General features: G+C 46.1%; 1 protein-coding gene across 2 annotated transcripts in view; it reads left to right on the top strand.

Annotated features, from left to right (window-relative positions):
- The window catches only part of LOC147701902 (zinc finger protein 484-like), an 87,122-nt gene that overhangs the window by 10,168 nt on the left and 50,274 nt on the right, over positions 1-26,680 (top strand). For both annotated transcript variants that reach the window (XM_086930529.1, XM_086930530.1), the window contains exons 2-3: positions 1,436-1,562; positions 18,108-18,221. In XM_086930529.1, the coding sequence (XP_086786655.1) occupies positions 1,436-1,562; positions 18,108-18,221 (241 nt within the window). The remainder of the gene's footprint in view (positions 1-1,435; positions 1,563-18,107; positions 18,222-26,680) is intronic.

A 26,680-nucleotide genomic window follows, 5' to 3' on the forward strand; every position in this document is an offset into this window, starting at 1 on the left:
ACATGGAGGGAAGTGCCCAGGCTCAGACATCGCTCCTCATATTGCTGCAAGTTTTACAGCGCATCCACCCTCCGGGGAGGGAGTGTATGGGGGGGGACCACAGATGCAACTTTTAGACATTTAAATTCAGTTATACTCTTTAAATGAACATTCATTTAATCACCAAACCAAAAGCAAAATCCATGTGCAAAGGACCGATTCATGTTTAATTACACAGTTCATCCCTTCTATGAACACCACAAGTCAAATGTTCATCAAAACGCCTTTTCACATATTGTAGTACATTGACGAAAAGAAACTGGTGTGTAATGGTAAAAATATTACAGTTAGGAGCAAAATCGTTTATGCAGCTGAACGTAACTGTAAACAATGCTGAAGTTTCGAGAAGAAAGCAGTGAACGTTTTTCTGGCGCGCCACGGCAGCTCCAGCTTATCTCTACAACTAGCGGCTAAAAAAAAGTCGAGATAAAATAAGGAACACCTTACCAAAACAACAAGGAAGATACTACCGCAACACTGCGTAATGGATAACCAGGCGCTTTCCAAGAGTCACCGAAGCATTGAGGCGAGACACAAGGTAGTTAGCATTACCCCTTCCTCCAGCGCTTCCGCCTCGTTCTATATAACCAGCGTTGAGGGGCGCTCAGCCAATGGCACGCTAGCAGGGCGGAGTCCCGGAGGCGGCCGAAGGGCAGGGGCTACGAATCCTGCGCAGCCGCCGTCTTGCCCAGCTGGTGCACCGCAGGGACCGCCGAGCAGCAGAAAGTTAGCAGGCTGGAAGTTGTCAGCCTGTCCCTGCTCTGGAGCCCCTGGCCGCGTCACCCCCGCCCGCCCATCCATTGGGAGCCGGGCACAAAGAACCCACAAGAAAACAGGGATTCCAGCAAGAAAAGAGCCCGGTGAGGTAAGGGGGGGGTGAGCGTGTGTGTATGCAGTGTGTGTGTGTGCCTGCCTGCGTGCCTGTGTGTGTGTGTGCATGAGTGTGGCTGTGTGTATGTGTGTGCACGCGGGACCGAGAGAGGCATGGCTGACTTCCTGGGAATCTGAGATAGGATATGTGCACGGCGCCGGCCTGGGCGTGCGCGCCCACGAGGTGCAATCCACGCGCGTGGCCGACCCCTGTCTCAGATTCCTAGGAGACTGACAACAATAGTTGTCGAGCTAGATGCATGCTTCGCATGCACACTCTAGCTCGACCTAAAAAAGATCAGTACAAGGCTGAAGAAAGGCACATACAAGACCAATTGAACAGAATGCAAGGAAAGGATAATAGGAAACAATGTGAGGAGTGGTTGGGAAGATTGGCTTAATGTGTGCATAGCAAAGAAAAGATTGTATGTGGAATAGAAATCTGCCCTTAGTTAAGTAACATGATAGCAGTTCAATCACTAATGCTCTTGACTGTATTATGTGAAAATATGCTTGACTTTTCCAGGCAACGGTCACGTTCCGAGATGTCGCTGCATATTTTTCAGAAGACGAGTGGAAACTTCTACGTGGATGGCAAAAGGAACTCTATAGGAACGTAATGAAGGAAATCCACCAAGCTTTGACATCCCTAGGTATTGGTTTCATTTGAGGGTCTTGAGCTCAGTTTTCATGTCTCAATCTAAATATTGAATGTTCTTTAAGGATCCAATGTTGATTTAGATTTGATTGTAAAAAGATAAGTAATTAACTGAACTAACTTTTATTTGTGTTATAATGTGTTGTATCTGATTACTCATCAGTTCTAAAAACCCATTGGCAAAACAAAATATAAATTCCCGGAAGCCACGTCCTCCTTTCCATTTCCCTGCTGAACTGTAGCAAACAGTCCTCTTATGTGTTACCCTTCCTCCTTCCTATTGCTAATTAGCGTCTTCTGCAGTCTGTTTTCATATTTGTAAGTAGATATGCTTTAACACTACTTACATTACCTGTTTAGTGGCAGTACAGAGGAAGAACTTGGAGAAGCACTGAGTGCATGTTTTATTGTTCTAGCCCGGCTTTTAAAAAGCACATTCTAAAACATCACTTATGAGTGCAGACATACACTGATTATAAGGTTTTCGAGCATATTTCTAAGGAGCAAACCAAGCCCAAAGGCTCTCGAAACACTTTGATTGGAATAATGTTAGGTGCTTACATTTATATTTGGTATATGTCACACCAGCATGCATTTGTTGCTGGTCTAGTTTCAGGGAGCTGGCGCAGCACCTGTATCCAGAACCCACTATGCATGGCCAGAGTCAGCAGACGTTTTGTATGACTGAAGTTAAAGGCAGGAATTGGTCTTGCGACAAAGCTGCACTGTGCACATTGCTCTCCTGCACGTTGGCCTTCCAGGCATCATCTATCCAAAGTGCACTTTGGAACTCGAGGAATTTTAGTCTCTTGTAGGTTTCCGAGGTTGATGAGGGCAATAGTTTCTCTTGAATTGAAAGTCTGACTGTAACGTTTTAGATACACACTTTGGTTTCTAAACACATTAAGACAGCAGGAGTTGTCATGCCTGAGTTTATAGTGTACGGTAGTTTCCAGAACTACAGCTATTTTCCAGGGGATTAACTGTCCAAGGAAGTGATGAGTGCTTCTCTCTACCTGCATAATCTGGATTTTTAGTGCTCCAGCTAATTGGCTCTAGCCTTTTGGCTTTGGAACTATGAGCAGTTGCTTTAGGACTTATGGTGTGGCGATGTTGGCTGGGGTTTTCTTTTGAGTTCAGGACCAGAGGTTCCATTTTGGAGTGTAAAGTTTGAAGAACTGCTTGGCCTTTTATGCTTTACCAAAAGTTTTGCAGCATGAATCCTTTTCTGGATTCACATTCTGTGGATTATTCCGCCATCAGTGGTTGGGTCTGGACTTGTTGTCGACCACCATTTGGTGGTATGCCCATCACCTGTGTGATGTCCGACGGCTCCCGATATGTTCTGTGGGTAGTCGCCATCGTAATTTTTTTTTCATCGTTGGTTCTGGAAGCAACGGAGGAGCTCCGAAAGTTTTTGAACAAAACTCGAACGTTTTTAAAGAAAAATTATGGAATCACAGAAGTCACTTCCCTCTCCGCAAGAAGGGGAGACCCTGCAGTACCAACCATGTGGTCGGAGAATGAGGCAATTCTACCCAAACTTCCACCACAAATTTGCGCAGAGAACTCACTTCCCCCTCCCCAACGAGGTCTTCAACTTCTGTCTCCCGAAGTACCATGATGAGGACGGCGCTGCTTTCATACCAATGACCTTGAAGGTAGACGAAAGACAGAGGCTGGACCATTACCCCTCTGTAGCCAGCACTCACAAGCCACAACTGCTTAAAGACCTGGCACTGTCTAGTGATGACGGCAACAACGTTAAGGCAGAGACAGCACAGAGAGTCGGTCTTCGAACTCTTCAAAAATGATGCTAATAAGAAGCAGACAGAAAAGAAATGGGTGAGGGACTCCGAAAAGAAGATCCATGAGATAACAAAACCGCCAAAAGGCCTAGAGCTTAAATGCTCGGGCAAGAAGTCCCACAAGGCTGCCTCGGCGTTGAAGAAAACATCGATTTAAGCAGAGAGCAAGGGAAGCCCATGGATCCCAACCAAGGGATAGTGATGCTGGTAAAATGCTAAAAAGCTCAACGATCCTATCATGTCCCAAGGGCACGAGGGAAAAAGTCAAACCTTTGGAGCCAACTGATCCGTTGACCAATGCTAGACGCCGAAAAGGAGCAGGAGGTCAAAAGGAAGAAGTGAACACTTGAGGCAAAAATTGCAGCGCTTCTCCAACGAAAAAAGGAGATTGACTCTTTAGGGGAAATTCAAATCCCGACTAAACCTTTGATTGCTCTCGACGTCAAAGAGGGGAAATCTGCCTTGGAAGCTCTAGCAACACCCAAGCCCCATGAAGAGGAAGAGTTCTATGAACCCGAGGAGGTTGAAAGAACAGTAGCGTTCGACGAGGACTCATAACCACCTCAACAGACTCCCCTGAAGAAATGATGGACAACTACCCCTCCATCCCCCACCAGACTACCTCTCACAGCCTGCAGAAACTTATGGAGTACAGTCAAAGAATGTGAAGGAAGATTCCTTTTTCTCCTCAAAACATTAATGCATGCAAACAAAGGCAATTTATACTTCCCAATGCTGTCCAGCATTTTAAATCTAGGCAAAGAAGTCTATTGGGACCTTGCTATGGCGAAAGCAGTGACTCTCGGAGTCAAACAGAAGAACACGCCTTTGACACAGGATCCAAAATACATTCAAGATAATACCCCTGTTTACTCCATCATCGTCGCAACCTCAAGAAAGCAGAAAAATGTTCACACCACTACAGGGCCACCACTATAAAAGAAGGGCAAGAGCTCAACATGGTGGGAAGGAAGATGCAGAGGGAGGCCGCTACACCGTGGCAGATTGCCATCTCAAATGCATACTGAACATATAGGGCCACCAGCAATGGGACAAAATGGAGTCCCTCATTCAACATCTACCGGAGGAATACAAAAAGAGGGCAAAGGCAGTCCTGCAAGAAGGTTAAAACGTTGCTAAAACATGCTTCAATCCGGATGCAGAAAACTCTTCAAGCTGCAAAACTACTCTTATTGGTAAACAACCATTTTGTTTTCAGGCCTTGTTCTTGCTTGTGCATGTTAGTACCCAATCAATATAGATAGATTTGAGAACAGTTCAGGTCGTGATATCTCATCCATATTTGAGTGGTTGAGGAGTGTATTGTTGCCCAAGAAAGCAACGGCAGTGTGGGCTTAGAACGCTGGTGTAAAACCCAGGAGATTCTGTGGTTTCACCTTCAAGCTCAACTTTGTGTTCCCACTGCCCCTGAGGCACATCAATACAAAGTTAAATCTTTAGAAAAAATGGTGCCTGTATATATATCCAGCCATAATTTATCTGTCAAAAATCCTAAGAATCGAGATGTTGATCAATGGCTTATTTAGATCTGATCAAAAATAGTGTCTTGGGAGTCTTAGGTTTCTTTTTTTAATTACAATATTTATTCAGTCCATAATATTTCATCAGAAGCATTCAACTCAATCCAGCCAACGCATTTCGTCCCATATGGGCATCATCAAGGCTCAAGATCACAATAGGCGCACAGACTCTATTCTTCAGTCTGTTGTGTTCATCTTGGTGCATCAACCCAAATACAGCCTCCTAATATAATTTTCTTCTTGTCCATAATCACCTTGCTCCTCTGTTACTCCTGCTCATCTAATATTCATCTGGTCGACGCTAGTGTATGGTTGCCGTCTAGGTTGAGAAATGGGCACAGGTATATGTTGAAAAGATAAGGAGAATGGGAATAATTTGGACACTGTTTTCCATTTGGCCACACAAAAAAGCATTCAAAGGAAGTGGAGAATATGCTATCTTGTTACATTACAGTAATGCAGTCAAAATGTCATATTTGCAAGTGCTCAAATCATTTGAAACTAATATTTTGGAATCCCTTGTAATTAGTTGGAACCAACGCTGATTTATCTGTAATGGCACAGACTAACTGAAAGAAAATGGAATGGAAATGCTCTCTGGGTCCGACTGAGCCTGCTCAAGCATTTCATTTATTTTTTGCTGTCTTTGCTTAAAGCCGCAGGGACATGACCAGGTGTGGAAATATGCAGATGACATTTTGTGGATAACAGTCAATGCATATCAGGTTGCAAAGTTCGTGTAAGTGTTTCTCTTCATCCTGTAAGAAGCCAGGTGTGGGAAAGTGTAGACCAGAGCCTCTGGTTTCTCTTTTCTTCTTGTTTTTTATTTTTATGGGTGTTTTTTCCCTTCAAAGGTATTTGTGGGTTTTTTTTCCTATCAACTTACCAAGAATACACTAACAGGGACAGTCCCATTAATTACATAACCAGTTCGGTTTACCCCTCAGCTTGTATTGCTAACGCACACACCCACCCCATTTTTGGAATAACCACCACCAAAAATGTCCGATAACTGGTGAGTCGCTGGAGCTGTGACTGCGAGATTACCAATGCTCGCCTGGAACCCAGGACGGCAGTGCTCACCTGACAGCAGTTCTGAACAATGTGGTCTCTATTGCGCTGGGTGCTCCTGAGCGACAACACTCCAACCTGCCGAGCGGAAACAGGCGCCCGGGATGCTGGTGTGGAACCTAGATCATCGTGGCCACTGAGACCACTCTAAGAAATGACCAGCGATGTGCAGGTAACTGTGCTCTTCAGGCCTTGTTGACTACTCTTAGGAGCCAGCCCCTCACCAACATCAGGGATGCCTGAGCTACAAAGGCCATCTCCAGGCTCCAGCACAAAGACGCCAATAGCGGTTGCCAGGGCCCTCCTGTGGCGCCGGGACCACACCCCAGCAACGTTCAATGGAGAGCGAACAGCGAAGGCTGTATTCTTGAATTTGGCTGGCTGTATTTTGTAACTGGCCCTATGCCAGCATTGGCAGGGCCCGGTAGGAATCACCCATCCCTAACCTAAGGAAATTAAAGGCTGGGCAGAGCAGCGGAGAGCAAGGGCTGCACCGACCGAACATGGCCAGCCGGGCTTGCTGGCTGGCCCAGCATCTGTTTCAGGAGGGCGCGACAAGGGGCATCTTCTCCCAGTTCAAGATTAACAACATTCCAGGGCATACCAACAACCGGCTTGTACGCTGCAGACCACTGTGCCAGTAGAGCGGCGTGGGCCAGAGCTACCAGGCTGTGGTGGAGACAGCAGACCCCAAGTGGTGACAACCCTGCTGGGCCCATAAATACCCCTGGTAACACAGCCAGATATTACTACATAGCTTAAGCGGGGATGTTATGCTTGGGTCCTTAAATAGACTGTGTGCTGGGGGTTTTGGTGCCACCTCCCACTACACTGCAAGACATACTGTGTGACCAGATAACCATGGCTTCAACCAAACGCAGAGGTGACACCTCCTCCAGATGGCCCATGTAAAGAAAGGGGATGGGTGACCCAAACAAAATAAGCAGGGAGACTACAGCGCCGACCCTCCACTGGCCCCAACCTCTGCCAAGGACAAACCCATCAATAAAGGCTTCATTCTTTAATTCTTTGTGGACCTCTGGACCGAATGGGGTTAGTCAGAGCAGATCTTAAACAAATCCTGTCTGAGCTTAGATACCATCTCGAGGCCATTGCCTGAGGGTCCACTCAGTGGAAACTACTCAAGATGAATGCTACCTGAACTTGGAGGAGTATTGATCCCGGTTGGTGTCTCTTACCGAACAACTAGTGATAAACCAAGAAAAGCAGGAAGACCTAGCAAATCGATCTCCGAGGTTGTCAGTACCGCTATCAGAGGGCCATGTGACTAGCTGGGTTTACTTGGCCCAAACGTGGTGGTTGAGGCCTTTTACTATTGATGTCTCAGGGCCTGGCCTACTCATGTACCTGATCAACTGGGCCAAAAATCCCTTTTGCACTTGACTCTGTTATAGCTCTGACTGAGCAGTCCAGTCTTTTTCGGGAGGGGGTTGTAGATACAGGTTATTTAACATAACAGGGGAACAAACTGTACTTACTTGCTAACTTGCATCTGGATATATTTATGCTATGATATATCTTGTTTGTTTCACTGAAAAATAGATTTTCCGTTCTTATAAATTTATTGATTTTAATACTATTGTTTGCACTTTACTATAGGTTTTTATTTGGAATTGTATACATTTGTAATGGTTTTAAGTAATCATACTATAAATTCATTACTTTAGTGAATACGACTCAGTACAAACAGTTTGAACAATAAATCAATGTCCAGCCAAATACTTAGTTTTATAAGAGAGTAGCATTTTATTTCTAACTCTACACAGGCAAAGAAATGGAAAATTCAAATGCAACAGCCCAATCTCCCTTGAGGTCAAGGCTCAAATAGTTGACAGGCAGATCCTTGTCCCACCCTCCTTCGTTTAATGTGTTTGGAGTTATTCCCCATTCACTGGTGGCTGCATCTAAGGAATGGGCACTGCCGCCAAGAGCTCCCTTTTTACTCTTCAAGATTTTAGTCAAAAGCATCTATGATGCCACAGCACCTCCAGCAGCGAATCCGCTGGCGCCCTCAGGCCTTAGTTTGCCTTACCTGAGGCATTCTGCTTTACATCGGGTGCCCACAGTGCAGGCACTCGTGAGATCAGATCCTGCGTGGAGAAGTCGGCCCGCTTGTGATACTTCAACAAATGATGGACTGAATGCTGAATGATTCAAACATTCTCCCCCAATCAAGAGATCCGGGTTGAATCCATCGTTTTTCTGCCCACTACCCCACCTCAGTTTGGACCCAGCCATATGCAAATCAGTCTTGACTCTGTGCCTCATGGGAACAGCCTGCTTGCGATATACATGATAGCATCAGGTTGGCGCAGACTCACTCTCCAGAGTGGCGCGGTCACGCTCCCCAAGGTTCGGAGCAGCCTTCAGCTCACTGCGACTTGGTAAATCAAGTTCTCCCCAGCGGAGGGAATTCATTCCTTCGCATCCCGACTGGAGTCCTTCCAGGGCATGCTGTCCTCCTTGGCGTACTCCTGGTCCTCGGGAGTCAGTCAGGTCGATCTTTCAGTGCATCTAGGCCTTATGGTCGCGGCCTTATGGTCGCAGCCTTACTCCCATTCTGGCTTGTAACCCGAAGCCTATTGATTTGGTCCAGGCAACCCCTCCTGGCACAAGAGTTTGCTGCAATAACTTCTGGATGCAATGTAGACTCCTCTGGTGCAAACGCGCACTCCACTGCAGCCCCTCGTGGCTTACAGGGTCGCCGCTTAGGCGTTCACGTGTGCTGGCACACTGGTCAAACAACCTCTTCACCTGTGGTCCCCCTGCTATACGTGGTCACCGCAATGTAGGCCTGGTGCCCTCGCACAGTGCTTGATACTTGCCACAGTCTACAGCAGCCCTTTCCTGGTGTCGAAAACAGTCCTGCACACAGGCTATGACCTGATAGGTGCACAGCCGAATCGTCACACCTTGTACAGCGAGTCCTCACGGTGGGGCTCTCTTCTGGACCTCTCTCCATTCAATGCTCTCCTCTTCCTTACGGGGCACACTGGTGAAGCAAGCAAATAAGCACTAGTGCTCCAGGGAAGGTGGTCTTTGTTTCACTGGGTAAACCAGCAGGGAGACTAGCAGGCTTTGGCCCCCAGTCCTGGTTACAGAAAGAAGTCTTGCAGAGCTTCCTCTTCTCACACAGCCCGATTTTGGGGGGCTCAACCTCCCCTTTTTAAAGTCCTTTTCTATACACCTAGTGTGATTTAGGGTTTGAGTCTTTGAAGTTTTATGTTGGGGGTCTGCTTCTTTAAAAGTGACACTTCACTCTTTCTTCTTGCCTCATGAAAGATGTCTGTCACAGCAGGCACAACTTTTAAGCTGATTGACTTACAACACAATTCATGGGAGGGACCAGAGTTCACACCTGGATCTCAACCACAGTGATATGTGCATCAAAAGTTTAATCCTGTGCTTCCAGTCCCTCTCTTTATGATTCCCTTATCAGCCCCATCTCCCTTCCTGAGATTTGTCCCTTCCTTGTGATCTATCACTGAATCAAAAAGCAACCTCTTGAAATGTAAAGGAGTCTTTTCCTTCCCTCCAGTGTGTTTCCCTCCCAGCTCACAGGAATGCAGCAATCCGCAAATCTGTCTGAGGCGATTCCTCTCCTCATGTCTTCACCAGGCAGGCCTCCGCTTCCCAAAATGGAACTTAGGGTCCTTCATAATAGTAATAAATCAGGAAAACTCCTAGCCAACCTCCTCCTAGCACGCCAGACAAAAAAACATAGTAGCTGAGGTAAAATTCCCCAGGTCGGCGAGTACACAACCATGACACATAAAAGGCCAAATGCTTCCATGTGTATTACACCTATACAAAAGGAAACCAATTGATCCGCAGACATGGGCCACATACTTACTGGGAACTACTCTACCCTGATCCTCCAAGCTACATCTAAAATACTTTCTAGGGCACCTTTTACTGCTGTTTCACAAACCTCCCTCTATTTCACAAAGTATTCCAGGAAATGATAAATGAGGGCCAGGTGACTCCTTCCATGACTGAGGCAATTATTTCCTTAATCCCCACACCAGGCAAAGACACCATGGAGTGCAGCTCTTATCGACCAATATCTCTCATCAATGTAGATGCGAAAATCTTCACCAAAATTGCAGCACTGCGACTGCAGCCACTGATGGGAGATCTGGTCCATCCTGACCAATCAAGTTTCATACCTGACCGACAAACTGGGGACAACACTACACTTTCTAGACATTTGGGCCACAGGTATCAAGCCAACACCCCTAGTCACCCTGGAAGCAGAAAAGGCGTTTGACAGCGTGAACTGGGATTTTATGGCAGACACGTTGAAACTAATAGGACTGGGAAAGACCTTTACAAGAGGGTTACTGGCAGGATACTGGGCGCCAGAGGACGAGATTGCCTCAATGGGCTCCATTCCCACTGGGTCATGATCACTTGCAGCACAAGACAGGGATGTCCCCTCTCTCCCGGTCTTTTCGCACTCTTGCTGGGTCTATTGGCCCAATGTATTAGTTAAAACCCCAACATTGAAGGCATTACATTGGACACCCAGGATATCAAACATATACTGTTTGCAGATGATATATTTCTTTCAGTTACATAACTACAGAGCTCCCTACCAGCTGTCCTGGAGGAACTAATTGCATATCAGATCTTCTCCGGGTTCAAAATTAACATCTCCAAATTCTAGATGTTTAACATTTCAAACCCCTGACAGAGAGCCGAGCAGCTTCAAAAATTGACTCTGCTCCAGTGGCGACTGACCATGACCACATTAACTACATGGGACTTGCTTTTGTCCCCACTCTTTCCAAGGCAAAAGACACAAGCCCCCAACGGCTGAAAAGAGGGAAAAGGGATGAAGGTAATGCCTGGAAATACAAGATTTTCTCCTTGCTCCGCCAAATAGCAACATACAAATGACAATCCTACCCAAGGTTCTTTACTAATTCCAGAACCTGTCACTTCCCATACCTAGGGACTACATTAAAGACCTACAGTAGATGTTCAGTACATTTGTCTGGGTGGCGAAGAGAGAGCCCCTGACCAGATAACAAGGCTTTCTACATCCACGTCAGGGGGTTTGTGAATTCCAGATCTAGCACATTGTGTGGCTGCACATCTACAGTAGTTGATATGTTGATTATGGTGGGAGACAAGTAAAAGGTGGTGGATAATCAACCACACAGTGGCAGCGGGCCCCTCTGGGAGGTGTGCTGACAACCAAATCAAACCGCACTAAAAAAACTCTACTGCTCCCTGATTACAAGTGCCACATTGAGGTCTGGGTTAGCGTAGCCGTAAAAAAGGGCAACACTTCTTTGTCATCTCCCCGTCCCTCTTAAGGAGCAATCCAGAGTTTGCAGCGAGAGGGAACAGATCCCACTGCTAGAGGTGGTTGGAGGGATGATGCAAGACCCACAGTGATAGGTTTGACTGAGGCACTATTAAAACATTTGACCAGCTACAAGACTAATTTGCACTCCTGGAATTGAAACACGTTGCTGTATACAACTACGACATTGGCTACTTACCCATCAAACTAAACCAGGCGCCACCAGAACCATTGTTACCTTTGAAAAATAATTATTGCATTGCACAGGGGATAGCCATGCCATATCCACGTATAAAAGATATTAAACACTGGAAGGGGAGATAAAGTCTGTTTCCAGTGCCCCTGCGAAAAGGAACTTGGCCTAGCATTATATCAGGAAAAATGGGCACTAATAATGGAGTGAGCAAATAATTTTTCCTCCCATACAGGGAGCAGGTAATCCCTCCTGAACATTCTCCATCGATGGCAGTATACCCCGTTGCACTTAACGAAGATGGAAGGCAAGAGGTCCCCGTAGTGTTGTAAGGGCTGTGGGGCAGAGAGATAATTCACCCATGTGCTATGGTCTTGCGGTGCACTGACGAATGTCTGGATGGTGGTCCTGGCGCACATCAAGGATATCACTGGCTTGACCATCACCAAATGCCATGAAGCCATATTTTTTGGATGCCCTGCCCCAGAAATCTACCCACTATGGATCTAGAGGCTGCCTGATCTCCCAACTGGTGCTAGCTTCCAACAAGTCAATCCTGGGACTTTGGGGGCAGCGTCATCCACCCTTGGAATGGAAATGGTTGGAGAGACTGTGGTTAACCCTGGGCATAGAAAAAATAGCTTCCACAGCACAGGGGAGAGAAAATGAGCTCTCCAAACAAAGGAGCCCTGCTCACATTCTTTAGCACAAACTACAAATAGCTCTGTTGCCCTAAAGTCTACCCCGTTAAATATTTTAGATGACTACAATTTTAATAATCAATATTCGGAGAGAGGACCGACACCTGCGGCGTAGTTAAAAAGCCTGAAGTGTTCATAATTGATAAGGGAAAGCGCATTATCTTAATTGATCTCTGGGATTGCCAATGAGACTTGAACAATGGGATGTAGAGGGGGAGAGGAGGATCTTGTAGGGAAGAAGTTGTTGGGGGATGGGGGGAGCAAATGCTTTTTCTCTGTTCTTTATACAAAGTGTATCAGCATAGTCCAGTTGTATGTACTCCTATGCTTGTTGCACCAATATAACAAATTCTCCATTTAGCTAGCTGTCCTTGAGAATTGCAGCTTCTTCCACTTTGATCTCTATCTCAAATCCTGAACCTCCAGAGTTGCTGCTGGTTTGCCTTCCTCTGTACTCCCAAGAATCTCCTGATCCTAAATTGTATAATCATCTGGGTTTTGGAATTCATTTGGAACCACAGAGAAAACAGGAATGCACGACGAACCCGAGGAAGACCTGATTGAGTCAGAGACAGGATCGATTTGTCCTTGTTGATGACAAACCCCAAGCTCTCCAAAAGGGATACAGTCTGCTGCAACTGGGATATCAACTTCTGTGGACACTGCGCCATGAGAAGGATGTCGTCTAGGTACACAATCATCCTTACTCCTTGACCCCTCAGAAATTCTAACACCGGGTGTAGCACCTTTGTAAAACACCATGGTGCTGAAGAAAGTCCGAATGGAAGGGCGGTGTACTCGTATACCTCCCCCCCACCCCCCCCCCCCCCCCACCCCCAGAGAAACTGGAGAAAACGTCTATGAGGAGGATGGACGGGAACTCCCAGGTACGCATCCTTGAGATCCAACCTGACCATTCAATCCTGTGGTAAGAGAACATCCCGTAAAAGATGGATTCCTTCCATCTTGAAACCACCCATTGAACTCCTTGAGGTTGACCACCGGCCGCTGCCCCCGTCCGTCTTTTCCACCAGAAAGTCGTTGCTGAGGAAACCGTTGGGGTGCAGAGCTGATCGGCAGATGGCCCCTTTCTTGAGCAGAACGGACTTCTCCTCGTCGATCAACTGGGCGTCGGGGACAGAGAAAGAAATGGGATTTGGACACTCGGCCTGCCGTGGCTAGTCGTAAAACTCTATATGAAACCTCTTCACGGTCTGTAGGACCCAGGCATCTGCGGTGAGAAGCGACCAAGCGTCCTGAAAATCCGCTAAGCGACCCCCAATACGCACTTGCTCCACAGGGATGACACTTACCTCCTGACTGACCACCGCCGGTGTTATTCTTGGAGCCACCGCGGCCTTGAAAGTGTTGCCCCCTGGTGGGGTAAAAGTTGTTGAAGTTGACTGAGGTGTTGTACTGCCCTCGCCCGGAACCTTGTTCCCTATTACTGGTCTGTTGACCACCACGGCTGGTCGCACGGCCCCTACTGCGACAGGCCCCTCGGGGAAAAACGAGTCTGGAAAACTCTTTTAATATTCGACTGGGCCTTATCTAATGAGGTAAAGGTGGCAACGAATTTCCCCAATTCTTTCACAAAGGGGTCCCCAAACAGGCCCCCTTGGGCCATAGCTCCTGCCTCGGAGAATGCTAAGTCGCCCAATTTTGGGTCGAGCTTAATGAGCAAAGAGCGTCGGCGTTCTGTTGACAGGGCACAGTTGGCATTCCCCATAAAGGTTATTGCCCTCTGTGCCCAGTTGGACAGCACGTCGGGCAGATGACAGTACCTGTCACCTTTGCCTCTTCCGCCATGTCCAAGATCTTCGCCATTGGGCCAATGGCGTCCAAGAGCTTATCCTGGCAGGAGCGCCAGGATCGGTCTATTCCCTTGTGACGGTCTTTTATATACTTCGCAAGGAAAGTAGCCATTTTTTAGTCCAGTTGGGGGGGTAAGGGCCACCTTCCCCTCTAACGTGGGACGCGGACATTCCGCCTTGTGGCATCCCCGAGCTTCCTTCTCCAGAGGCTTGCGAAGGCGTCCCGCCACGAACTTGGCCACCTTGTCCCCAGGTGCCCAGGCTGCAGAGAGTGAATGGATAATTTCATCCGGATCCAGCATACCGGAGGCATCCTGAAGCAAAGTGCCTGCGGAACTAGCCAGACGCCAAGAACGCGAAGACCCCTCATCGTTATCGGTGTCCATAGGGGAAACCCCATCTTGAGAAGGGGAAGGAGGTGCCATAGACACTGCAGGCTCCGGTGGCGTGGGAGGCGCAGAAATGGGCGTCACAGACTTGGCTAAGAAGGCACTCTTCAGGCATCCTTGGCCACCCCTTGCGCCCCCTCCGTGCCACCTTCCCCACATACCTTCTTGGGTGGCGGGGCAGCCTCCTCTGATAGGGGGGGCTTGTGCAGGGGAAGTTGCACCCACGTGGGCCTGAGCCAACTTAGAGCACTCTGCTGCAATGCGGCTAGTCAGGCGCTCCTCATTAGGGGCCACCACCTCATTAACACACCTGAGGATGGAGCTATCAACAGCCTCAGAATCATCATCCAGGGGGAGGTACTGTGAGCCTCCTCCTCCTCCTCCTCATAGTAACTCCCCTGCTCCATTTCACCAGGGTACTTGGCAGGCAAGGGTTAACACTCCTAATACAACAGGCAGCAAGGGATGACAGCACAACACACTAATGGTGGAACCCTTCAACGGTTATGTGGATCAGCATAGCCTGGATCCATTTGAGGGCAGATCAAAGTGCTCCAGGCTTTTTGGTGTGGCCAAAACCGCTATGGTTGGTACACACACCTTGAGCGCGCAGGCCGTCCGACAGACCGACACAGCCAAGCCGCCTCCCAGCGTGCTCCAAGCGAACAAGTGCACAATTTCGCCGTAGTCGATTTATGAGGGAAAACTCCCTTAATACGGACCCCAGCGGACATGGAATTTAGTGTAAAAGGGGCAATACAGACCCGAAGGGCGTTCAGGTTTGGGGACAGGCGCCGGTGAACACGTCTCCCTCTCAGCGCGGCTCCGCTTTGAAGTAACCACTCTGAGGAAGCAACGAGACGCACGTGCACCCCCCTGGCGGGCTACAGCGCTCGCTGCAAGTGGGCCATCCGCGTAAGGAGTTCAACCACACCCGCGGTCAGAAAAGGAGAGGGGAATCTGAAAAATAAACGCTCAAACACCAAGCGCAAACACAGCGATCCCCTCCATAGCGGCCCAAAGCACTTAACAATTCACAATTAATAACAAAACACCAGATGATCAACGACCAGAAAAAAAGGCACTTAGCTGGCTGCACAGCAGCGAAGAAAGAGGAGGGTTTCACAAGATGGTGGAGCTTTCTAGAGTCATGGACAGTGTGGAAGGACTCTGTTACTGTGTTATCCCTGAGACGTATGGGAGTTGATGTTTATGGACTGGATTTACTTGTTTTTTTGTGAGAACAAACGATGTTTTTCTCTCTTTTTAAGAAAAAGTAATTTTTATTGCTTTTCTGCCTACTGTGATTTTTACATAAGAATAAAAGCGAAGGAAGATCAGCATAATCAGAACCTCCCGTCCTGACATAGAATCTGGTAAAAAAGAAAAAAATCCTTCTCTTCAATTTGCTTCATAAAAGAAGAGCATAATCCAGATCCAAACAATCAACCTGTATTGTATGCTTGTATTGAGATGGACTAGATGGGTGGCTTTTTTAATTTGTGCGTACGTTTAAGAGGCTGCTGCAGTTTGTGGGAATTCAATTGAAGTCTTAGGTGGAGGGGGTTCTTTTTCTAGAAAATATTCTTTAGATCAGATTATGGCTATTTTCAACTTTTTTTTAAAGAATCCTTGTGGCAAGTTAGCAGCCTTTTTCTTCATCCCTGGTAGTTTGCCAGATAACTTGTTTGACAGACTTGTAATTCTTAAGGAAAACATTACCCTGTGTGCATGGCTTTTTTGCCCCCTCTGCGGTGACCGGTTGGACAGTTTGACTGTGGGTGCAAGCTGGTCCATCTCAAAAGGCAACACACCGTTGGTCTCTCAGGATAAGGAGATGGTGTGAGTTATGTTATCCCTGCTCATCCACATCTGCTCTTCAACCAGACTGCCGTCCTAGTCCATCTTGAACTTGTGGGCTAATGTGTGGCAGCACTCTGTAGTTTGTCTCTGATGATGAACATTCCTCTTTTGTGTACATGGGCCTTCACTGTGACGCAGACGTGTGGGAGAAGCAGCACAAACCACCACCACTGTCTCTTTGCAACAAATTGCATGCTACTTCCTCGCTCGTCTCATTCTGTCTTGTATATGCCTTTCGGCGTGGATGTGTTTTCATGTTTATGCAGTTTCTAGCATGCACTTTCAACCACAGGTCCCGATGCAAAACCGAACAGTCCAGCATTGTGTGTTTTGATTAGAAGTTTAGAAAGGTAAGTGTTTTAAATTTCAACTTCATACTTGCGTCCTGCAGGAGACTGTTCTGCATAGGCGGGCCTGTACAGCATATTACCCAGGGTATTGTGTACTTAATTGAGTACCCACTGTCCAAAGAGAACAAGCTGGTTCATAGATCAACCTAAACTTTGTGTATTTTTTCACTGGTTGCCAGTGGAATGTAAAATGTGAGTTGTTCAAGGAGTACCCAAGACTAACCTGGTGAAGGTATTCTGAAGACCATGAACACAGAGAACAGAAGATATACACAAATAGTAGAATCGAGCTTCAGCAGAACAAAAAGCAGTGGTTATCGTAAGATGACAGGTTGCAGTACTAGAAAAGTTTCATCTTGAAGTGAAAAATCCTGTTTGAACATTTTGAGATTCTTTGATAGCTGATGTGAAGCATTGTGGTGGACATTGTTTGCAGCACTTCCATGTGGTGCGGCCCAAAAAACCTATTTGGCTAGACTATTCCTTTATGCCTCACCATAATCTTTGTGAACCTTCCAGTCTTTGGACAATAAAGTGCTATGTAAGAATAAATAAGTTAATGACTATGGTTCTCTTCACTCCACCTCAACGGTTCCCTTCACAACATCACCTCTGCTAAGCAATTGAGTAGCCTGCGTGAAAGAACAGGAAGAGAAGGCATATTGTGGTAGAGGGCTCTGGATGTGGTTGTGAGTAGTGGTGCACACAAACGCAAGACCCTTGTTGTGCTGTGGGACATGTTTATGGACTATATTTAAGAGAAAGAAAACATCCTCCAAGTATGGTGGTGAAGATATTACATTGAGTTTTTTAATCACATTTATTTTCAGAACTGCCAGATTCAGCAGGATCTCAATTGTATAATTAGCCACTTATGGTGCTTAGAGCTTTCATTGGTCAACCACTTGCAGTGTGTCCAAAAATGCTTGTCTTTCCACCTTTCATTGTGTTACTTATTTTAATAAGATATCTCTGTTATCTTTATATGCAGCAAGGTCTCGTTGTGTTTGAACTAGCATGGACCGCTCATGGACTTCTATAGTAGGTCTGACAATGTGTGCCCCGGAAGAAAACGTTCAGTGTTTCAGGATATGTATGTTTCCCAAATAATCCGATGTTGCAACAATGGAGAACTCAGAAAGGAAGTAAACAGAGAAAGGCTTTGGCATATCTATTGCTGGATATTAAGAAAACATTGTTGCTATGAGGAAACTGTTCTGAGATCTGTGTAAAATGACAATGGCTCTGTCTAGTGCCTAGCGTGAATGGTTCTTGTAAATGTTTATATGCGGAAACTGTACATTTCACTATGCTTCACAAAGCTAAAACCTAAGCACATATGACCTTATTAGATTTAGTGGAATTGTCTTTAAAATTTTCGCTCAACTATTTTTTTTCCTTCATAGGCACAACTTAAACCTGTCCTTTTCCCTGGACTGAGATTTCAATAGCTATGTTTCCTATCCATATAACAGGCTATCAGATTGCCAATCCAGACATTTTACTCCGGATTAATCGAGGAGATGAATCCACCATCTGGGACCAGCAGGAAGAAGCAAAGGGAGCCGACAGTGATGACCCATCCTCATGTAAGTAGAACAGTGTCAAATGATCTCTTTCCCTGAGAGGATACGGCATACTGATTGCTTTTCCCTGTGATTCCACAATTTATTTTGAATAATCAAATAAGAAACCCTTATAGATGTGTCTTACACAGACAGTTTTGCAGTGTTCCTATGTGGTTTCCATTGTAGGGGTATCAGTCCAAAAAAGAAACAAATCTGTGTGTTTATATGAGGATCCTTGTTATTTAACCATACAAACTATATTTGGAATTAGCTCTTGAGCCCATCAGGACCATTCTTCAGATGTTGTTCAAAAGTTGGTTTAGGAAAATTGAAGCTTTTTGGCCTCAAATCTAATGTGCTGCAACTGCTTTGAGCTAACGTTATCGATCCGTAAAAACGCTCAGGTTTCTGACTTCTACAGGGACCGATATTTTTCTCACACACCTAATGCCATTTTTCACAATTCGTTGTTGCATGTTCCACAGTTAATTTTTACATTCTTTATTTTAAACTGGGGGGGGTCTCCCTTTTTTAATTTTTTTCCAGTTTTCCTTTCATTATGGCCAACCCCACTATTAAAACACCCCACTCACTAAGCAGGTAATACAGGCATGACTTTCTAGAATTGTGTAATGTGAGAGATGTATTAATCGTGTGCTGTACTACAGAACAAAGATAGTACATCCTGCTATGGAGCTTTCTTGTAATACGACGTGAACCCTGTCAGTGCCTACGAAACCATCGCCAGGGGCCATTCAGATGCAGAAGCATTTATTGTTTCTTGGAAAGCCTCAGAGTTACTAACTGATCTTTATCTCTTCCTTTTTTATTAGCTGATGGGACAAGATCTCCAAGTGCGACCAAGCATTCCACCCAGCCACCCATTTAGTATGTCAGCACCCATTAAACAGCCTCCTCACTTGGTACATTTCTAGGTGTTTTTTCGAGATGGGACTTTAGTCCTAAATATCCTCACCACCATTAAGCAAACGACAAAGTTCTCACACTGATCTCCTGACTTCAGCCTTTCTGTTAAATCTGTTAAATATGCATTAACCTATAGGTAACGTTCCAGAACAGTCATCTAGCTCACCATAAAAAAATCCACAGCATTTCCCGTGCTATCCAGCGAAAGACCAAGCTTCTTGTTCTGAAAGTTTGCATAGAAATCAGAAACCATAGGCAATAGCACAATTGGAAATTATAGCTGTCATTTGCAATTTTAGACAAAGCAGAAATCTTCAGCTAAACCTAATGCGCTTTCTTCCGTGGGAAAGGGAAGCCTTACACATTGATACTCGGCAACCTATCAGCAGCCATAGACACTATTGTCCACGTTACTTGCTAGTATGCTTGTAAAAATGCAAGGGGATGGTGCCTTAAACCTAACTGGTAGTCCCTTGGAAACTGCATGCATGAATTTAAATTGTCTTTTACTATCTGAGATCACAAATTTTACCTACAAATATCTCCACAGAGCATCACTCTCACCATGTACATCATACTGCTATCCCACGTCTTGGCCTACTAAAACTTTGGTGATAACCATATATGTGTCAGCAGTTGCTAAATCCATAATAGAATTATAGGAACCTCAGCAACAAACGGCTGATTTTATTTTTTTTACCACATGTCCAGAGCTGAATATATAATAATAGACTTTTGCTCAATTTTTTTAAAATTAGTTTAGGCATAAATTTTCCCCCCAGGTACACCTTGCTTTTGGCTGGCCTCCACATGGCTGTCTCCACTTTCTACAACAATGGTGAAGTGTTCTAGTCTTCTTTGTTTCTTGTTTGCCCTGCTTATCCAGCTGTGTTTTACCACCATAAACTAGGTCACTACAACTACTGACAACACCATCCGAATCACGACCTGCTCCGACGATAACCTAGCGACCGCCGAACACCTTCATTTCCAGATCCACACCGACCCCAGGTCCACACTTAGAGGCACCCTCATCTACAGACCACCAGGAACCCGCACACAATTCAACGAAGACATCACCGACTTCATCAGCCCACATGCCCTCACCTCCGAGAACTACATTCTACTGGGAGACCTCAACTTCCACCTGGAAAAGAAAAACGACAGCAACACCACCACCCATCTGGACAACCTGGCCAATCTCGGACTCAAACAACTTGTTGACACCCCCACCCACCTTGCCGGACACACGCTCGACCCTATATTCACCTCCAGCAAACACATCTCCTTCGATCACACCACAGCCCTCCATTGGACATACCACAACTGCGTTCACTTCAGCTACAAAAAGACCACGACCCACAACCCCCCACAGCCTATTCCTCGAAGAAACTGGAACAAAAGCACCACCGACCAACTCTTCACATCGCTAAACCAAAACCCTCCTGCCATATCATCGGACCCAAACTAAGCTGCCACCAAACTCACACAATGGATCACCCACAGCGCTGACGTATTAGCACCCTTGAAAAACCATCAGATCAAACAAGGTAGCAAAAAGGCCCCCTGGTTCAACGATGACCTTAAGAAATCCAAGAAGTTATGTCGTACCCTCGAGAAAACCTGGAGAAAAAACCCAACCTCTGACAACCTGACCACCTTCAAGGACGCCACCCGCAAACACCACCAATTGATCCGATCCACCAAGAAATCAGCATTCAAGGATCGACTCGACAACAACCCCCACAACAGCAAGGAACGATTCAACATCGTCAAAGAATTTACCAATCCCACCGCCGGCACCAACGACATCACTCCCTCCCAAGACCTCTGCGACTCTTTATCCTCTTTCTTCCACAACAAAATCGCCGACATACATAACCGCTTTGAAAACCAGTCCGATGAACAACCCACTCCACCCACCTCCGAACCAAAACAGCACTCTCACAACCTTTTCGCCTGGAACCCAATCACCACTGAAGACACCATCCGCCTGATGAACTCCACTCACTCAGGATCGCCAACCGACCCATGTCCCCACCACATCTTCAACAAAGCAGACTCCATCATCGCACCCCATCTCCGCGATGTCATCAACTGTTCCTTCAACTCCGCTACCTTCCCGGAAAGCTGGAAACATGCCGAACTCGGCGCCCTTCTGAAGAAACCCACAGCAGACCCCTCTGAATTTAAGAACTACCGCCCCATCTCACTCCTCCCATTCCCTGCCAAAGTCATTGAGAAAGCCGTCAATAGTCAGCTCGCCGCCTTCCTTGAATCCAACAATTCCCTCGACCCTTCACAGTCCGGCTTCTGAGCCAAACACAGCACCGAAACCGCCCTCATCGCAGCTACAGACGACATCCGAACGCTACTGGACAACGGAGAAACAGTTGCTCTCATCCTACTCGACCTCTCCACCGCCTTCAACACAGTAGGTCATAGCACACTCATACAACACCTCAACAACGTCGGAATACAAGGAAAAGCTTTGGATTGGATCATCTCGTTCCTCGCCGGAAGAACCCAGAGAGTCCACCTCCCCCATTCAAATCAGAGGCCACTGAAGTCATCTGTGGTGTACCACAAGGATCTTCACTCAGCCCCACCTTCTTCAACGTATACATGAGTCCCCTCGCATCCATCGCGCGCCAACACAACCTCAACATCATCTCCTACGCAGACGACACCCAGCTGATCCTCTCCCTCACCAAAGACCCAAACACCACCAAAACCAATCTACACGAAGGAATGAAAGAAGTAGCCAAATGGATGAAGAACAGCCGTTTAAAACTTAACTCAGACAAAATGGAAGTCCTCATCTTAGGATCATCTCTCTCTGCCTGGTACGACTCATGGTGGCCACCGGCCCTGGGTACAGCACCCATACCTACAGATCACACACGTAACCTGGGCTTCATCCTAGACTCCTCCCTCTCGATGACCAGACAAGTCAACGCCATCTCATCTTCATGCTTCAACATCCTACGCATGCTCAAAAAAATCTTCCTCTGGATCCCCACCAAAACAAGAAAGACAGTCACCCACACACTGGTCACCAGCCGATTGGATTATGGAAATACCCTTTACGCCGGGACCACAGAACTACAGAAAAAACTCCAACTCATCCAAAACGCCTCAGCCAGACTCATACTGGACATTCCCCGTCATGCTCACATTTCCGGTCACCTGAAGGATCTCCACTGGCTCCCCGTCAACAAGAGAATAACGTTCCGTCTCCTCACCCACGCACACAAGGCCCTCTACGACCTAGGACCCGAATGCCTCAACACACGACTGTCCTTCTACACACCCACCTGCCAACTACGATCCTCCAATCAAGCCCTCGCCGCAATTCCGCGCATCCACAGATCCACCATGGGAGGAAGATCCTTCTCCTACTTAGCGGCCAAAACCTGGAATACTCTCCCCACTCACCTCCGACTTACACAGAACCACCTCTCCTTCAGAAAGCAACTAAAAACCTGGCTATTCGATAAGTAATGCACCCACCCTCCCTCAAGCGCCTTGAGACCCTCTGGGTGAGTAGTGCGCTATACAAATTCCTGAACTTGAACTAGTCCTGGCATGGAGCGCCAGAGACCTACCCCACTTCTGCTCACCTGGAACGGGAATGATAGGGCCATTTTACTGCAGGGTTTCTCCTGTTCTCTTGCTGATATAGTTCTGTTTCATACAGTCTTTTAGAAGCAGTGCACGCTCAATCCTCTGCTTCTGACCTAAGAGGCTTTACAGGTTTATTCAACAGGTTAAAATCCATACTATCACCTATTCGGTCATCACTTCACTGTGCTTGTCAGTATTATATGTTTTACGCCCTTATTGCATTATGTTTTGAAGTCTTTACACTTGTGGTCACTTGCCTGGCCTGCTGTATGTATCAGCACTTATCACTCAACAGTGATTTATTTAGCACCTCTGAAGCATGTTGTCTGCCGTGAGGACACTTGAGTAACCTTATGAAACACTAAGAAGCATCAACCTACATGTATTTGGAACATATATTGATATTGTCTTTCTGTCCTTTCTTTCTATTTAGATTGGACAACTCTGTATTGAGGTATTCACCTATTAGGGGAGTACCCGTCACCACACATCCCTCTAGGTGTAGGGTAGGGGGTCTTTCTGGTCCTGAAGAAATACCAGGTATCAGGCTTGACCAGTAGGTGTGAAACATGTCGATCTCACAAATACATTAAGGCTACCTTGGTTCATTGAGCCCACATGATAGCCTCCATTTCATTATATTTATTTCTGCCTCGGGAACCAACATATTAAAACATTAGGTATCCCTTAGACAGTTTTATTTCATTTGTTGCTTTATTTGCACTCACTTCACCGTATCCTCACACACACACCTTCATGATTACAGCGGAATACTGTAAAGTTCTCCGACAAAGAGCCCTCTCACGGGGCTCGTAGGACATTGCAGCGCTGGGCAAACGAGAAGCAGGCCCTTTAAGGAAGCATGCCATTCATTTGGATGTGTTAGGGCACTAAATAATCATACGGATTTCCTTAAATTATTCACTTCCAACTTAGTTTTCCTCCCTTTTCTTCTTTAAGAACAGTACCTTCTGGATTTATTCAATATGTATTGAGGAGTGGGGATACTGGACCTTTATTAGCTCCCTGTCCCCCTCTTGTATATATATATATTTAAAGCCCATTGCTAAGTCTTAACCCTTCTTTTATTATTCATAAGTCACCCCTAATGTAAGCCCTAGATAGCCAATAGGGCAGTGTGCTATGTAAGTAACAGGTAGGAGATGTACTTTCAAGTTTTGCAATGTCCTAGAAGTGAAAAACACCCACATTGATTTTTCACTATAGCGAGGCCTACTAATCTTATGGGTTAAAATTGAAAATTCGGTAATACACTTTTAAGCTGTAATTCCTAATTTGAAAGGAGTAGCTCGGTCATGTTTTATATCTTTGGAATGGGTGACACGTTTTTTTACCAGTAAAGTTGGATTTGACATTACTTTTCAGAAATGTCCCGTTAAGAAAGTAGTACTGGACGAGTGAAGCTTCACTCAGTATTTGGATGCACTGTGTAAATACAACTTATTCACATAATCCAATAAACAATACAGTGAATACGCATTACTTAAAAAATTCTTTATGTTCACACAATTTTGTACTTGTGTTGTGATTTAATTTTCAAGCAACTGTTATGAAAAAACTTTTTTTTACGTGTTAACATCACAGTACTTTAATACAATGCAAACATCACATTATCCATGTGACATGAGTAAGAAGCACCCATTCTAGCAGAAATGAACTTCGCCAAATGCATTTCGGGATTGTCTTGAGGTAATATGAATTTTTATGGTCAATTGTGTCCCCTAACGTAGACCCCAACGGCTCCATGTACGTGCTTCAAGTACATGTATGTTCCCTCCACAACCAGCTATGAAGACGCAAATACATTTGCGTCCAACGTTAACATGTCCTCTTTCAGATCCACCATGAATGGATCGAATATTCAGTTTCTAAGTATGCCTTGCCATCGTCTTTACATGGTGCACTTTCACGTTTTCCTGGCTCTGGCGAGCTAGGCCCTGATTCCTGCCATCAAGCCCTTTCTGCCTTCTGCCTCTGAAAGCTGCAGCCTGCCGCTTCCATGACCCTTGCCTTACTCCCTGTGCGGCGAGCGGTGCCTGGCTCGGCCTGCTTGCCTGCCAAGACTGTATTTTGCCTTCAAGTTATCTGCTCCGCTCCTCAAATACATTCCTGTCTAGTGATTTAGGAAAACATCTTCCCAGCTGCAGAGCAAAGGGCCCGGCCTTTCTGTCTCCGTGCAAGTAATTCATTGCTCCTGTTACCATGGTAGGCCCATGGCCCCCTCGCATTACACGTAGACATGTAGTCTCATATGCACGCATTAGCAGTCAGTATAGAATAGCCTCTGCCCGAGAGACCTTTCCTTTTAGATAATACAGTTCCTCAAACACAAGATACCAGATATGATTTGGGTTTAGGTTGTTCTGACACGCCAGACTTCTGTCTCCCCGTATAGTGCAAATGTCAAGTCCCCTTCACCCTCCAGTTCCACGTCAATCACACGTCATGCTGCTGCGCGCGCATCTCTGCCATATATTTCTGCTGACACTGCAGGATTCTTCTATGGATCCACCTACCTGTGAAACTTTCATGTGACTTTGTCTAGTGTACGCCCTCGTGCACGCCTTCTGCTACGTACATGTGTTCTTATCTCTTTTCTCTCAGCTGTTACGCCTTCTGTATCCATCACCATTATGTGCATTGACTATATATATACCGTGTCACACTCAAGCCAGGGGTAGTATTACCACGAATCCGACAATACAAGTTACCCCCGGATGCTGTAGTGGCTTTACTGAAAATCATTGACGAGCTCATTGCACAAGGAGTGGTTGTAGAAACCGACTCGAATCTATGTAATTCCCCTATCATTCCAATTCTTAAACGTACTGACCCAAATGCTCCCCCAGTTTATCGATTAGCGAGAACTGAATAAATGCATTGTACCACAGTACCCTGTGGTTCCGGACATCTCTGCATTATTGACAGCTATTGATTCAGAGGCAACGTTCTTTACTGTAATTGATCTGAAGAACGCCTTCTTTAGTGTCCCCATTGATCCGGAAAGCCAATATCTCTTCGGATTCTGTTTAAATGGCCGAAGCTTCAAATTTGCACGCGCACCTCAAGGATTCACAGAAAGCCCCAGCATCTATAGCCAAGCACTGAAAAGACAACTTGACAGTATTCACATGCCTGACAACACCGCCCTACTCCAGTATGTCGATGATCTATTGGTCACCGCCCGAAGTGAACCAGAATGTGAACAAGCATCACTGACGGTTTTACGTTTCCTGGCTGACAAGGGACACAAGGTGTCCCCTTCGAAGCTACAATTCTGTGTTCAGCAAGTGGTTTACCTTGGGCACTTGCTGTCCAAAGGGGGGAGACAGCTAACGCCTGACCGTATCCAGTTAATTGTAAACATGTCACAGCCCAAGACACAAGGAGGTACGAGCCTTTATAGGCCTCACTTCTTACTGTAGACAATGGATTCCTCAGTATGCATTTCTAGCCAAGCCACTCATACAGTTGACAACACAGGAGGCAGCAACATCGACTGTCCTCCCTTGGACTCAGGAACATACACAAGCTTTTGACGACTTAAAGAAAGCCTTATGTCAAGCACCTGTTTTAGCGACACCATGTTACAACAAGCCTTTTACACTTTTTGTCACAGAACGTGAAGGTACCGCATTGTCAGTACTTACCCAGGATCAAGCAGGTTCACACAAACTGTGTGCTTATTTTTCTAGTACATTAGATCCAGTAGCCCAGGCTTGAAATCAGTTGCAGCAACATCTCTAGCGATCAGACAAAGTGATTCCATAGTGTTAGGACACCAATTGACAGTACAAGTTCCACATTCCGTGGAAGTCCTTTTAAACCGAACACAGACTCAGCACTTGACTATAGCACTACTGACAGGTTATGAATTGACATTGTTTCAGCCACACATAGATATC

Source organism: Lissotriton vulgaris, chromosome 7 (genome assembly GCF_964263255.1).
Source record: "Lissotriton vulgaris chromosome 7, aLisVul1.2, whole genome shotgun sequence".
Lineage (NCBI taxonomy): Eukaryota > Metazoa > Chordata > Amphibia > Caudata > Salamandridae > Lissotriton > Lissotriton vulgaris.